At 25.5% G+C, this 13396-nt stretch overlaps 3 protein-coding genes and 1 long non-coding RNA gene across 4 annotated transcripts; all 4 read right to left on the bottom strand.

Annotated features, from left to right (window-relative positions):
* Positions 1-2576: 2576 nt before the first annotated feature.
* On the bottom strand, positions 2577-3161 carry LOC111629132. The gene is made up of 3 exons (XR_002757282.1): positions 3057-3161; positions 2667-2747; positions 2577-2588 (listed from the first exon to the last, which is right to left on the bottom strand). It is a non-coding gene; the product is annotated as an uncharacterized LOC111629132 (long non-coding RNA).
* Positions 3162-5025: 1864 nt separating this feature from the next.
* On the bottom strand, positions 5026-6359 carry LOC111629156. The gene is made up of 5 exons (XM_023373025.1): positions 6203-6359; positions 6067-6122; positions 5886-5990; positions 5496-5576; positions 5026-5417 (listed from the first exon to the last, which is right to left on the bottom strand). Exons 1-5 carry the CDS (start codon positions 6306-6308, stop codon positions 5397-5399), a joined length of 369 nt encoding a protein of 122 aa, XP_023228793.1. The 5' UTR covers positions 6309-6359; the 3' UTR covers positions 5026-5396.
* Positions 6360-7281: 922 nt separating this feature from the next.
* Positions 7282-8215, bottom strand: LOC111629135. Its single transcript, XM_023373006.1, has 5 exons — positions 8069-8215; positions 7947-8002; positions 7778-7882; positions 7463-7543; positions 7282-7380 (listed from the first exon to the last, which is right to left on the bottom strand). The coding sequence occupies exons 1-5, from the start codon at positions 8166-8168 to the stop codon at positions 7357-7359; spliced, it is 366 nt and encodes a 121-aa protein (XP_023228774.1). The 5' UTR covers positions 8169-8215; the 3' UTR covers positions 7282-7356.
* A 1516-nt stretch (positions 8216-9731) lies between these two features.
* On the bottom strand, positions 9732-10751 carry LOC111629131. Its single transcript, XM_023373002.1, has 5 exons — positions 10598-10751; positions 10466-10521; positions 10277-10381; positions 9929-10009; positions 9732-9850 (listed from the first exon to the last, which is right to left on the bottom strand). Exons 1-5 carry the CDS (start codon positions 10695-10697, stop codon positions 9821-9823), a joined length of 372 nt encoding a protein of 123 aa, XP_023228770.1. The 5' UTR covers positions 10698-10751; the 3' UTR covers positions 9732-9820.
* Positions 10752-13396: the final 2645 nt, after the last annotated feature.

Below are 13396 nucleotides of genomic sequence, written 5' to 3'. Positions count from 1 at the left end.
TAAAAAACATTTTTTAATAAATATTTTTTAAAAAATTTAAATAAAAAAAAACAGAAAATAATAAAATTTATGAAGCAAAAACGAAAAGAAAACTTTATTGATTCGTCTTTACAAAATATTTTTAATGCTGTTTTAATACTTTAAAATATAAATAAGTAATTATTATAAATATAAAATTGAAGAAGTGATACTTAAATTTATTATTATTAATCATTTTAAAGAAAGTATGAATAAATTATGCAGATTAAATACGTAAGAGGAAGGATTTACTTCCATGTAAGGGACCAGTAGGGTCTCTATCTTTATGATGCCTTAAAATATTTGTTACAAATTATTATATATATATATAGAGAGAGGACATGCCATAGCTTATGAGAGTCTTGTAAGACCTCTTAACCTTCCAAAACCTATAAAGAGACTCTCAGAGATCCATATGTTTTATGCCTAAATTTTGTTTTTATATAGATATATAGGGTGTTTCTTAACTTCTCACAGTGTTATAGGGCCTCTCGGAGATTCGTAAGTTAAACGTATGTTATAAAAATTTATTTTATAAGAAATATTTACATAAATGTGCATACGAAAAGAATATAAGCAGGATTTGGTAAAAATATATTGTTATATGTTTTGCATAATTTATAATATAGTTTTTGCCCGAAACAGGAAGGAAAATATATTAGATTTATACAATTTACAGCAAGAAAAGACTATTTTTAGCAGGATTTATTGAATAGTTGTAGCAAAGTTTACCGTATGCACACATATGTATAGAGAAAGAAAGCATAAAAAAGGGCAGAATAGTGCATTTTCGTGTTCAATGTTCACACGTGGGACATGAAACTGCATCATTTATTCTTTCTTCTCTCGCTTTGGATAAGATTGGTTGCATTTTAAAATGAAGAGGACCAAGATAATTATTATTCCGATCATTAAACACTGTAATTTTAAATTATAACGATAAACAACTTTGTAGTTAGAATATTAAAGTATATATTTTGAATTTATATTCGATTCACTCGTTTCAATTTTAATGAAATATTCTAAAAGTTATTATAAATTGCTCAATAATCCAAGGGATTAATCTACTTTTACATAAGTAGTTTCGATATTAATTAAGCAGAATAAAGCGCTCGGTATAAGACACTTAACAAACTCCATGATAAAATTCGGATTAATATTAAGTAGCGAGGAAAATATTTAAATCGAGAAACTTCCTTCATTTCTCATATTAGACTAGAATACATTGTTATTTCGTTCGCGAAGCACGCGAAGCGACGCGAACAGTCGCGTCGTGTGTGTTTTACAATTGAAATGACGGTAAGCGCCAATCGTATACCACAGACTAAAACTAGGAACCTGTCGCTTTCAATGACTCGGATATATAATTATTGTGTAAAGAATTTATATTTTATTAATTAACCTAATTAAAATTGTTAAAAATTTCTTTCCACGTAAGAATTTTTAAAAGAAATTTATAAAATCAAATTGTGTAAATCGTTGAAGGAGAAAATCTAATTAAATTAATGGGATTAATGTTTATATAACATAAAGAAAAATTTGATTACTGTGAATTTTCTAAATAATATTTCTTTAATTATCGATTTATGAGTAAACATTAAGATAAACAGCTGCATTATAAAGGTACAGACGGCTCTTATCTTTAATTATATTTTAAAAAATGTTTTAAGTCGAACGTTTTTAAGTAGTTTTTGTAATATATCTAAAAATATTTTACATATTTCTATTTATTTTCTTAATAAAATAATTTAAAAAACCGTACGTTTGAAATATTAATTACATGTCTTAATTCGTAAATACAGTTAAAACCTGCCAACAACGACCACCGACGGGAATTTAACAAATGGCCGTTGTTTGCGGGTTATTTTGTATGCATTTAGAGTAGCCGTTGTAGGGAGGTGGCCGCTATTGGAGGTTCGACTGTACATCAAATATTAATAAATTTCATCCGTTATTGTTATTATCAAAGTAATATTTACATATATATTTAATAAATTTTCTTTGTCACGAATATAGAAAGTTGAGAATAACATATATTGAAAGAGGAAAGAAGGGAGAAAAAATAGAATTTAATAATACGTTCTCGAAGGTTAAAAAAAATAGGAAAAAAGGTGAATATAACTAAACTAATATAAAATTATAAATTATATTAAAGCTTATTCAAAAATTTAATGCAAATTACTTTATTTTTTTCTTACGTTACATCTCGATTATAAGTGAAATAAACATCTCGTAAGCATTTTAGTAAGAGAATGAGCCCTTTTTTTATAACTAGTTATATTACACAATAATATGTTTTTTTTTAAAAGAAAATTAAATCATAACGTGTTATTTAACCAGGAATATTTAAAAATTTATTACTAGAAAAATGTTTTAATGAAAAATAGATTTTCTTCGTCGCTTGTAAATGTCATCGCAGCAATTGTTTCGGGAAATGCATTAGAAATAATGAAATGTTTCAAGTTTCTCGGGTTACATTATCATTGAAAGACTGCAAATAGAAATTAGCGGTAATCGTGGAATAAGTAATTAATAAATTTAGAAATTACTTATTCGACTTTTATGCACTCCTGTAAAGAAAATAAAGAAAAATTTAGTTTTGTAATATTTAAAAGTTTTATAATATATTATAATCTTTTAATACTTACTCGGAAGACGTCTCTTAATTCTTCGATATTATCCAATTCCGACAGTTTTTCACGGAAGCAACTTTTGTAACTCTTTCTTACCTGATAGTAATTATGAAAAATGTGTTAAATTAAATCATGTTAAAGAATGTTTATATAAGGATTAAAATCATTTTTAAATAATTAAATCCAATATATAAAGCTTAATATACTATAAAAGCAGTGGAAGAGACTATAACCTATAATGTATTTTGCCCCAGAGAAAGAGAACTTTGTTTCAATTCCATCATTGATCAAGCACGTTTTTCTTTAGATAAACATGTAGGCTGTACAGTACATTAAACTCTATACTTTGAATATTAATTCTTTGTTATTTAGAATAAAAAGTAATGCGAGTTTTAAGTTACTTACTTCATCCTCAGCTTCTTCGCAGAAGTAATCTCTTCTACTTTGTCCATCTTCTAGATCCAGATCGGGTACTACTTGTTTAGCGCATTTCCCAGCTATTTCTCCTACCTTACGGATAAATAAAAATTTATTTTATAAGAAATATTTACATAAATGTGCATACGAAAAGAATATAAGCAGGATTTGGTAAAAATATATTGTTATATGTTTTGCATAATTTATAATATAGTTTTTGCCCGAAACAGGAAGGAAAATATATTAGATTTATACAATTTACAGCAAGAAAAGACTATTTTTAGCAGGATTTATTGAATAGTTGTAGCAAAGTTTACCGTATGCACACATATGTATAGAGAAAGAAAGCATAAAAAAGGGCAGAATAGTGCATTTTCGTGTTCAATGTTCACACGTGGGACATGAAACTGCATCATTTATTCTTTCTTCTCTCGCTTTGGATAAGATTGGTTGCATTTTAAAATGAAGAGGACCAAGATAATTATTATTCCGATCATTAAACACTGTAATTTTAAATTATAACGATAAACAACTTTGTAGTTAGAATATTAAAGTATATATTTTGAATTTATATTCGATTCACTCGTTTCAATTTTAATGNGTGGAAAGCATATATTTTAAATTAAATAAATTTAAAATATGATTAAAAATTAAATAATTGCCACTTAAACTTTATTCTTTATAAAATAAAGAATAAATTCAATATCTGTGATTAATTTACGTTTTAACATTGTAGTTAGAATATTAAAGTATATATTTTGAATTTATATTCGATTCACTCGTTTCAATTTTAATGAAATATTCTAAAAGTTATTATAAATTGCTCAATAATCCAAGGGATTAATCTACTTTTACATAAGTAGTTTCGATATTAATTAAGCAGAATAAAGCGCTCGGTATAAGACACTTAACAAACTCCATGATAAAATTCGGATTAATATTAAGTAGCGAGGAAAATATTTAAATCGAGAAACTTCCTTCATTTCTCATATTAGACTAGAATACATTGTTATTTCGTTCGCGAAGCACGCGAAGCGACGCGAACAGTCGCGTCGTGTGTGTTTTACAATTGAAATGACGGTAAGCGCCAATCGTATACCACAGACTAAAACTAGGAACCTGTCGCTTTCAATGACTCGGATATATAATTATTGTGTAAAGAATTTATATTTTATTAATTAACCTAATTAAAATTGTTAAAAATTTCTTTCCACGTAAGAATTTTTAAAAGAAATTTATAAAATCAAATTGTGTAAATCGTTGAAGGAGAAAATCTAATTAAATTAATGGGATTAATGTTTATATAACATAAAGAAAAATTTGATTACTGTGAATTTTCTAAATAATATTTCTTTAATTATCGATTTATGAGTAAACATTAAGATAAACAGCTGCATTATAAAGGTACAGACGGCTCTTATCTTTAATTATATTTTAAAAAATGTTTTAAGTCGAACGTTTTTAAGTAGTTTTTGTAATATATCTAAAAATATTTTACATATTTCTATTTATTTTCTTAATAAAATAATTTAAAAAACCGTACGTTTGAAATATTAATTACATGTCTTAATTCGTAAATACAGTTAAAACCTGCCAACAACGACCACCGACGGGAATTTAACAAATGGCCGTTGTTTGCGGGTTATTTTGTATGCATTTAGAGTAGCTGTTGTAGGGAGGTGGCCGCTATTGGAGGTTCGACTGTACATCAAATATTAATAAATTTCATCTGTTATTGTTATTATCAAAGTAATATTTACATATATATTTAATAAATTTTCTTTGTCACGAATATAGAAAGTTGAGAATAACATATATTGAAAGAGGAAAGAAGGGAGAAAAAATAGAATTTAATAATACGTTCTCGAAGGTTAAAAAAAATAGGAAAAAAGGTGAATATAACTAAACTAATATAAAATTATAAATTATATTAAAGCTTATTCAAAAATTTAATGCAAATTACTTTATTTTTTTCTTACGTTACATCTCGATTATAAGTGAAATAAACATCTCGTAAGCATTTTAGTAAGAGAATGAGCCCTTTTTTTATAACTAGTTATATTACACAATAATATGTTTTTTTAAAAGAAAATTAAATCATAACGTGTTATTTAACCAGGAATATTTAAAAATTTATTACTAGAAAAATGTTTTAATGAAAAATAGATTTTCTTCGTCGCTTGTAAATGTCATCGCAGCAATTGTTTCGGGAAATGCATTAGAAATAATGAAATGTTTCAAGTTTCTCGGGTTACATTATCATTGAAAGACTGCAAATAGAAATTAGCGGTAATCGTGGAATAAGTAATTAATAAATTTAGAAATTACTTATTCGACTTTTATGCACTCCTGTAAAGAAAATAAAGAAAAATTTAGTTTTGTAATATTTAAAAGTTTTATAATATATTATAATCTTTTAATACTTACTCGGAAGACGTCTCTTAATTCTTCGATATTATCCAATTCCGACAGTTTTTCACGGAAGCAACTTTTGTAACTCTTTCTTACCTGATAGTAATTATGAAAAATGTGTTAAATTAAATCATGTTAAAGAATGTTTATATAAGGATTAAAATCATTTTTAAATAATTAAATCCAATATATAAAGCTTAATATACTATAAAAGCAGTGGAAGAGACTATAACCTATAATGTATTTTGCCCCAGAGAAAGAGAACTTTGTTTCAATTCCATCATTGATCAAGCACGTTTTTCTTTAGATAAACATGTAGGCTGTACAGTACATTAAACTCTATACTTTGAATATTAATTCTTTGTTATTTAGAATAAAAAGTAATGCGAGTTTTAAGTTACTTACTTCATCCTCAGCTTCTTCGCAGAAGTAATCTCTTCTACTTTGTCCATCTTCTAGATCCAGATCGGGTACTACTTGTTTAGCGCATTTCCCAGCTATTTCTCCTACCTTACGGATAAATATTTTAAATTATATTTAAATTTTAAATAATAAAAATAAAAAAATCTTTATTAAATACACTCACGATCGAAAATCCGTGATCACGTACGCATTTGCGTACTGCCGCTGAATTTTTGTGCGCTAAAACAACAAAGTAATTGTAAAGTAATTCATTTTTAAGAAAAATTATAGAAATATTTGCATTAAATATGCCAACTTACCGCAATATCTGCCTTTCGGATACTTTTCTTTATCTTCTTCGCTACTACCAATGACAGCCACCAGCATCAAGCAAAATACAAAGGCGATCACTCCTCCTTTATTCATGGTTATTATCTAGACGTGTTTCTTCTCTTCCTTTAATAAGGCTGAGAGGTATGTTTTGATGTTGCAAAAAGGCAATTCCAAGGTCGAATCTTCATTGTTTTAATATATTTTTCTTCTCATTTTTATTCTTAACAATCGCCATTATGTCGTGCACGGAAGTCCTTGAGTACGCGACTTTATCCAGTGTATTATTATACGAAATATTTCTTATTTTTAATAGGTTTATTGATTTGAAAAATGTTGTATAATCATCAAGATGATACTATACAAGAAACGGTTGATGTATCTTTCCTTTTGTTTTGTTTTTTTCCTTTTCTTTGATTTAATAAAACAACTCGCTGTTGCCACAGGATATACGCCAGTTGAAATTCATATTTTAAAAAAATAATAATAATATACAGTACTTGCTTAAAATTATTAATCTGTGGCCATTTACACTATAATTGACAACGCGAATTGAAATATTTGAATTACAACCAATCACAGCTTAGATAAATTCAAAAATCGAAATAATAGCCAATCGGCAACTAAATAAATTCAAATAACGTCAATCGATTGGTTACGTAAATAATTTGTAAACTAACGTAATTATACTTTATTAACGTTCCCAAGAGTCATATTTAAGTCTCAAAACACGTAAACTTTGTCAATGTATTAAGAAACAATGTGAATAAATCAAAATACTTTTGCAAAAATTTAAAGTTTTCTTTATTTTTTTTTCTAGATTACAACAATTAAGTTCGAAAATTTTATAGGAATTTTTTTTAAAAAAAAATTAAAAATTTATTTAATTTTAATTAAAAAGAATAAAAATCCATTAAAATGAAAGATTTCATTGCGCCATCTGCCGAATTTAACTGTAAATAAATCGTATAAAATTAAAAGAAAATATTTAATAAAAATTCGAGAAAATAGCAAATAAATTGCTGAAAATTTCTTTATTTAATATAAAGTAAATAAAGTTTCAAAATTAATTTTTTCTATGTTAAAATTATTTATAATTTTAACATAATATAACATACCAATTTCCATTTAGGCTAATTAAATTTCAATTGGTTTTTTCTCCACATTTCTATAAAATAATTTATAAATAAATGAGCATAAAATTCCAAATAAAATCATAAATTAATAAAAATAAAACAATGAAAACTTACTAATAATTTCTGTATATATTTCAGTTTGATAACGGGATCTTCAACTGCCGCATGCAAACATCTTTTATAACTTTCTACCTCCTAAACATAAGATTGATGTAACTAAATAAAATGCTAATAATGTAATAAAATTATAGAAAATCTTTGATTTTGTGCTATATTAAATGCTCTAATGAACTATATAATGTTAATTGTAGAGAACACGACGAAAACAACGCGTTAAATCGTTTAAAAGAAGGCAATTTTATAATTAATATAACTAGTTACATCTTTAATTACTAATACAGTATTATTTAAAAATTCGACGATATTCACCTCATCCGTAGCCACGTTACAGAAGAAATCCCTTCTTCCGACGGAATCGTCGACGTGGAGCTGATCATTGATACTCTCCAGGCATTTACGATCCTCTTCTAAAAGCTGCGTAACGGATTAATCATTAATAGTTCGGTATAAAATGATATTGCTGTGTGATATACATTACCTCTTCTTCAATTTCTTCCTTGATGCAATCCATCACTTGCTCGATATTTTCGTGGCCTAGAAGAAATGGCAAAGAGTTAAAGAAACGTAAAGAAAATGGAAATTTTATTTAAAGATACTCACTGCAATATGCTTTATGAAGTTTTTCGGTAAGTGCATCACCCGTAACGGCAACAAACAAGAAGCAGGAAACGAGAAGCCACAACATCTTCCCGTTCGACATGGAAAATTTACAATTCTTGTACCGTGTAACGATGAAGTTGCATTGAAATTTTGACGTCTTTTATACAGTTCAAAGTATGTTTAAAAAAAATCACATGACTAAGAAAATAGTGTATTGAAGCATATTATTTTCTCAGAACAATCTTTCAAGGTTATACGAAATTAAATCCCCTTCTTAACAATCTGTTAGGCTGCTAAAAAACAATAAAAATTTACATTTTAGAATATTATATCTCTGAGAAATAATTGTAATTATTATTATTAGATTTTACTTTCTCGGTTGTTATATATAAAACAAGGAAAGATATATAGGTTCCACCAAAGATTTTTACATTTTTGGACTTAGAGGACCTTGAAACGTCGAGAGAAATGAGAAAAATTGAGGGTTTTTCTATATGTATGGATATTAGTATGTGTAGGGGACACGATTTTGTTCATCCGTTTTAAAGTTTAATAACTTCTGCACTTTTTGTCGAAAATTTCTGAAATTAAGCAGGGAGGTTTGTTTATTAGGTGGAATGATGCTATTAAATTTTGTTGATGAAAGGTTGAGGGAGTGGAGAGATAAAGGGGATAGTATATATTTCCAGTAGGGTCGAACTTAATGACGATTTTACTGATTATTAGCATTAACAAGTTGTTTTTTTTTTATAAAACCTATCCTTAACAGATGGTGCCACCAAATATTGCCGGGAAAATTAAGCAACTCGTTTCTGAATTATTATTTTAAATAAATTCGAATTTTAATAAGTTTAATTGTACCGCACACTTTTAAAACACGGTTAAAAGTTATTGTCATTTATTCCACGGTAAAAACGAAGAAAGTAATTTAACTTTTAATAAATTATTTATTTTAATTGCCTGAGATTTTACGAGTTAAAAACATTAATTTAATTTAAATTTTACATTATTTTCATTGTTTAATGTCTATAATTTAAAGTGTGAATAATAGTCAATTTTTGTTTGCTATTCATTATCTAAACAATACACCTCGTAAACAATGAAAACAAACAATACGAGAGATTTTATATTTGAAAGCGAGCCAAATAAATTTATTTTAGGGAATGTATTTATTATTATTATTATTTTTAAATTATAAACTAACGAGAAGAATAATACACCTTTCGATAGCCGCCATTTTCTTATAAACGAAGAAGATTTGTGATAATAGTTAATGTAAAATATACATGTTTATTTTTAAATTAAATAACTGAAATATTATCTGATTCTTTAGAAAATTAAACAGCAAATTAATAAATGCAATTAGTTTACTTTCAATTAAATATTTTTATTTTTTCATTAAAAAAAATTTCTTATTTCCTTTTACATTCTCTTCAATTGTCTCCATTTATTTTTCATTAAATATTGACATAAAAGATTTTTCTAACTAAAATTAGAAATAAAAATTGTAAAAAAATAATTGTACAAATTAAGTATTTTTTTAATACATTTATAGAATAGTAAAGCTGATATATTTAAGTATATTTATGCAATTTACACGAATATAAACAGTAAAAAAATCTTATCTTTTAAAATTTACAATAAAAAAAATTCTAATTTTTTAAAGATTTTTCCATAATTAATCGAACTAAAATTATACTTTTACAACTTTAAATGTTGTTCTGCTTATATACTGTATACTCGGTTCTTGTATTATTTTTTTTCTTCGATTCCCAAACATTCCTATAAAATAATTCATTATATAAAATCAAACAGTAAAATTTATACAAATTAACAGGTTTTTTAAATATTTAAACTTACTTTCCAAGCTTCGATAACCTTTTCCAGTTCATCCTCTTTGTGATAATTCTCATCCAAACATTCGTAATAAGTATGAAGATCCTAAAAAGTATAAAAACAATTATAACTTTTAAATTTATTATATTTATTGTATTAACATAAATTTGTCATCGGGTATAGCTACAAAAGACTATAATCTAAAGAGAAATTTAATCATTTTTTTGGCATTAAAGATTAATTTAATTTATAAAAGATTTTGAATTAAATTATTAAGGTAATTTTATAAGGTTATTAATACGTTAATTATACTAAACTAATGAAATTTCCAATAAAATCATTTAATATTAAACAATTTTATATATTCCTTACCTCCTTTTTAGCTTCGTCACAAAAATAATCCCGTTTCTGTTTAATATCTGTGACGTCGATATTAGGATTGACTTGAACAATACATTCTTTACCCATCTTCACGAACTGTTTATTATATTATTTATTTATTTATAATAAATTTTTAAATTCAAAATTTATATATTATTTACGTATTAAAAGACATTCTACCTCTTCATCAATTTGATCTTCAACGCATTTTGTAGCTTCTTCAATATTATCGTGATCTAAAATTATAAAATTAAATTATGTATTTTATTTATTTAATTAATAATATATATATATATATTTATATAAACTTACCGCAATAAGCTTTAAACAATTTTTCGTAGGATTCATTAGCAAAGACAGCAATAAACAAGCAGGAGGAAAGAATGAGTAATATCTTCTTCCAGTTTGACATGATGAATTTGTAATTCTTCTTCGATGATTGTCTTGTTGGAAGCTTTTACGTCTTTTATATAACTCCTGCTTATGTTAAAAACAAAATAAAAATAATAAAAAAAACCATGTGATTTTACAAATAATTTTCTTCGAAGAATTCGTATTAAATCGAGCCGCTTACTTATACACATGACTTAAAAGTTGCATTTACCTCAAGGTTAAACGTGTTTAAATCATTAAAAATTTATTATTTTACAAAAAGAGTAAAAATATAATCTAATATAAAATTAATTATAATTTTAATGATAAATTTATAATATTTATTTATTGTATAAAGTTATGTAATTTATCTAATTCTCGAAAGTACTCTTTCCTCTTTCGCAATTTAACTACGGAATTTTGCGCATCGTTTCTTTGTTATATGGAAAAATAAGGAAAATTTATAACCGATAAAAAGTTTTATTTTCGATTATTAACATAATTACCAACAAGAAAAGCCTTGTAGGAATTATCCGAATAGAAAAATCTCTTTAAGTTATGTCTGTCTCTCACAGTCTATAACGTATCGATTACATAAGATATAAATAAAATTTATTTATTTCTCTATATAAATTAAAAATTTAAGATATAATTTTCCACAAAACGTGTTTATGGATCAAACAAAATGCAATAAAACAGTAAAAGAGGTGAAAATAATACATTTAACTTTTTAAAAATTAAATAATTGCCACTTAAACTTTATTCTTTATAAAATAAAGAATAAATTCAATATCTGTGATTAATTTACGTTTTATCAATTGCATTTTTTACTTCAAATAATTGTAAAATTTAAGTAAAATTCAAATTATCATTCGTCCATTTCGTAACAAAATGGGTTAAGATGATAACCTGAAAAGAACGGTCGGTCCTCTTTTATCTTCCCGTCAGTGTCCGCTGTTTGGAGGTTTGAGTGTACTAAGCGAATAACACTGAAAAAAGTTCATGTAAAATTGATAGAACAAAAGAATTCTTCGAGGAAATCTCCTTTATATTTATTAAATAAATTTATTTAACTCGCAAGTATCCGCTTTAAAAGAAAAAAAATTCAATTTAGTTTTAAGCAATAAGAAGTTTGAATTTAATGAGAATTTTTAAAATAAATACACGAAATTTGATACGAATATCTTATAAATTAGGAAGAAAAAAAGCCTAAAAAGTTATCTATTATTTTATTTATGTCGTTAGTTTGCTTCACTCTCAACCTATTTCTCATTAAGATTAATCACAAAATTTCTCTTTTTAAACTATTTCGATTTTAAATCATTAAAATTAAAATTAAAACATCGAGAAGAAGAAGGAAAAAATATTAAGAAAATCTGGAGTATTTAATGGGATCGGAAATAATGACGATTTTACTCGTTATTGGCATTTACAATTTTTTATAAAACCTATCTCTACCCTCAAAATTAAGCTTTTTCCGTTTTATAATAGTTAAAAATATAAAATATCATAACAGATGGCACCACCAAATGTAACCGGGAAAGTTAAGCAACTCGTTGCTGGATTTTTTTACAGTTATTTAAGGTGTTATCAACTTCATCTTTACTCTGCTCTCAACTCTTCGTATTTATTTTAACTCTTTTTAAATATAATAATATATTTTAAATATATTATTAAATTTAAAGGAATGTTTTGATAGAAGGCGGGTAGCAATGGTCTAACGTAGTAAAGGGCGATTGCTGAATCATCCAGTTTCTCATATTCAAGTTCCTAATTAAGTAAAAATAATTGTAATTAATGGGTAATAGAAGCCCTTTATTCTTTACACGTTCTACATTTTTAATGCAAAAGTTCTTAAATAAATAGTAAATTTTACACTTTATCACGCATCCATTAATTTAATTCACTCACCTTTTCGGTTGCTTCATTATAGAAAAATTCTTTTAGATTTAGGAATATTAATTTATCTACTTTAGGTTGATCTCGAGTATGCATTGATCAGTCTTCTCTACGTGCTAATAAAGTAATACATTTGTAAAATAATTAATAAAAAAAAAATTAAATTAAAAATTTCCTACCCTTTCTTCACGAAGCGAATCTATACGTTGAGCGATGGCATCGATATTTTTATCAGCTAAAATATCGAAGATAATAGCATAAAAAGGAGAAAATTTTAAATAATTTATTATAAAATAAGATTTTAAACGTATATTTTCCTTATTTTTTACACCAATCTGAAGTTACAGCAAAGAGCAACAGGATCAGCATCACGATCAACTCGGATGAGATACTTTTTATATATAGTATAGTTGTATAAAATTTATAAAATTATAGAAAGATTAATGATATAATAATTCCTTAAAGACAAAAATAAATTAATGTTCGTTGCATACAATTTAAAATTACTGAATTTAAATAAGGTTACGAGTGCTTAGAGATTCTTATTGATCCATTTACTTTATTAAAAAATAAAGAAAGAAAGAAAAATTATTTTTATATAAATCTCTTATCAAAAATGAGTATAATATTTTGTGATAAATTGAGAAAATATCTTCATTAAAGAAGAAGGAGAAGAAAAAATATTAAAATCTCATCCGAACAACTTGGAAAAACAAGTTTTTGTTACAGATTTTAATGAGATAATTTTTTTTAAAATTAATTTTAATTTTAGTGAGTGACTGTATGCTTGATTAATTAACAATACTCAATGCATTCACTGCACTCTAACAGGAACATGCT

The sequence above is a fragment of the Centruroides sculpturatus genome, unplaced genomic scaffold (assembly GCF_000671375.1).
Source record: "Centruroides sculpturatus isolate CEXI.00-Female unplaced genomic scaffold, Cexi_2.0 scaffold555, whole genome shotgun sequence".
Taxonomy (NCBI): domain Eukaryota; kingdom Metazoa; phylum Arthropoda; class Arachnida; order Scorpiones; family Buthidae; genus Centruroides; species Centruroides sculpturatus.
This window is presented reverse-complemented; position numbering and strand designations above follow the sequence as displayed.

Excerpts from the sequence above, each read along its gene's own strand:
- LOC111629135 (XM_023373006.1), bottom strand. The coding sequence starts at position 8,168 with ATGTCGAACGGGAAGATGTTGTGGCTTCTCGTTTCCTGCTTCTTGTTT. Across the intron at positions 7,883-7,946 it reads AGGAAGAAATTGAAGAAGAG|CTTTTAGAAGAGGATCGTAA; the intron begins GTAATGTATATC and ends TCCGTTACGCAG. Across the intron at positions 7,381-7,462 it reads AATATATACAGAAATTATTA|AAATGTGGAGAAAAAACCAA; the intron begins GTAAGTTTTCAT and ends ATTATTTTATAG.
- LOC111629131 (XM_023373002.1), bottom strand. The coding sequence starts at position 10,697 with ATGTCAAACTGGAAGAAGATATTACTCATTCTTTCCTCCTGCTTGTTT. Across the intron at positions 10,522-10,597 it reads ATTGTTTAAAGCTTATTGCG|ATCACGATAATATTGAAGAA; the intron begins GTAAGTTTATAT and ends TTATAATTTTAG. Across the intron at positions 9,851-9,928 it reads AGGTTATCGAAGCTTGGAAA|GAATGTTTGGGAATCGAAGA; the intron begins GTAAGTTTAAAT and ends ATTATTTTATAG.
- LOC111629156 (XM_023373025.1), bottom strand. The coding sequence starts at position 6,308 with ATGAATAAAGGAGGAGTGATCGCCTTTGTATTTTGCTTGATGCTGGTG. Across the intron at positions 5,991-6,066 it reads GTGATCACGGATTTTCGATC|GTAGGAGAAATAGCTGGGAA; the intron begins GTGAGTGTATTT and ends TTTATCCGTAAG. Across the intron at positions 5,418-5,495 it reads AATTAAGAGACGTCTTCCGA|GAGTGCATAAAAGTCGAATA; the intron begins GTAAGTATTAAA and ends TTTTCTTTACAG.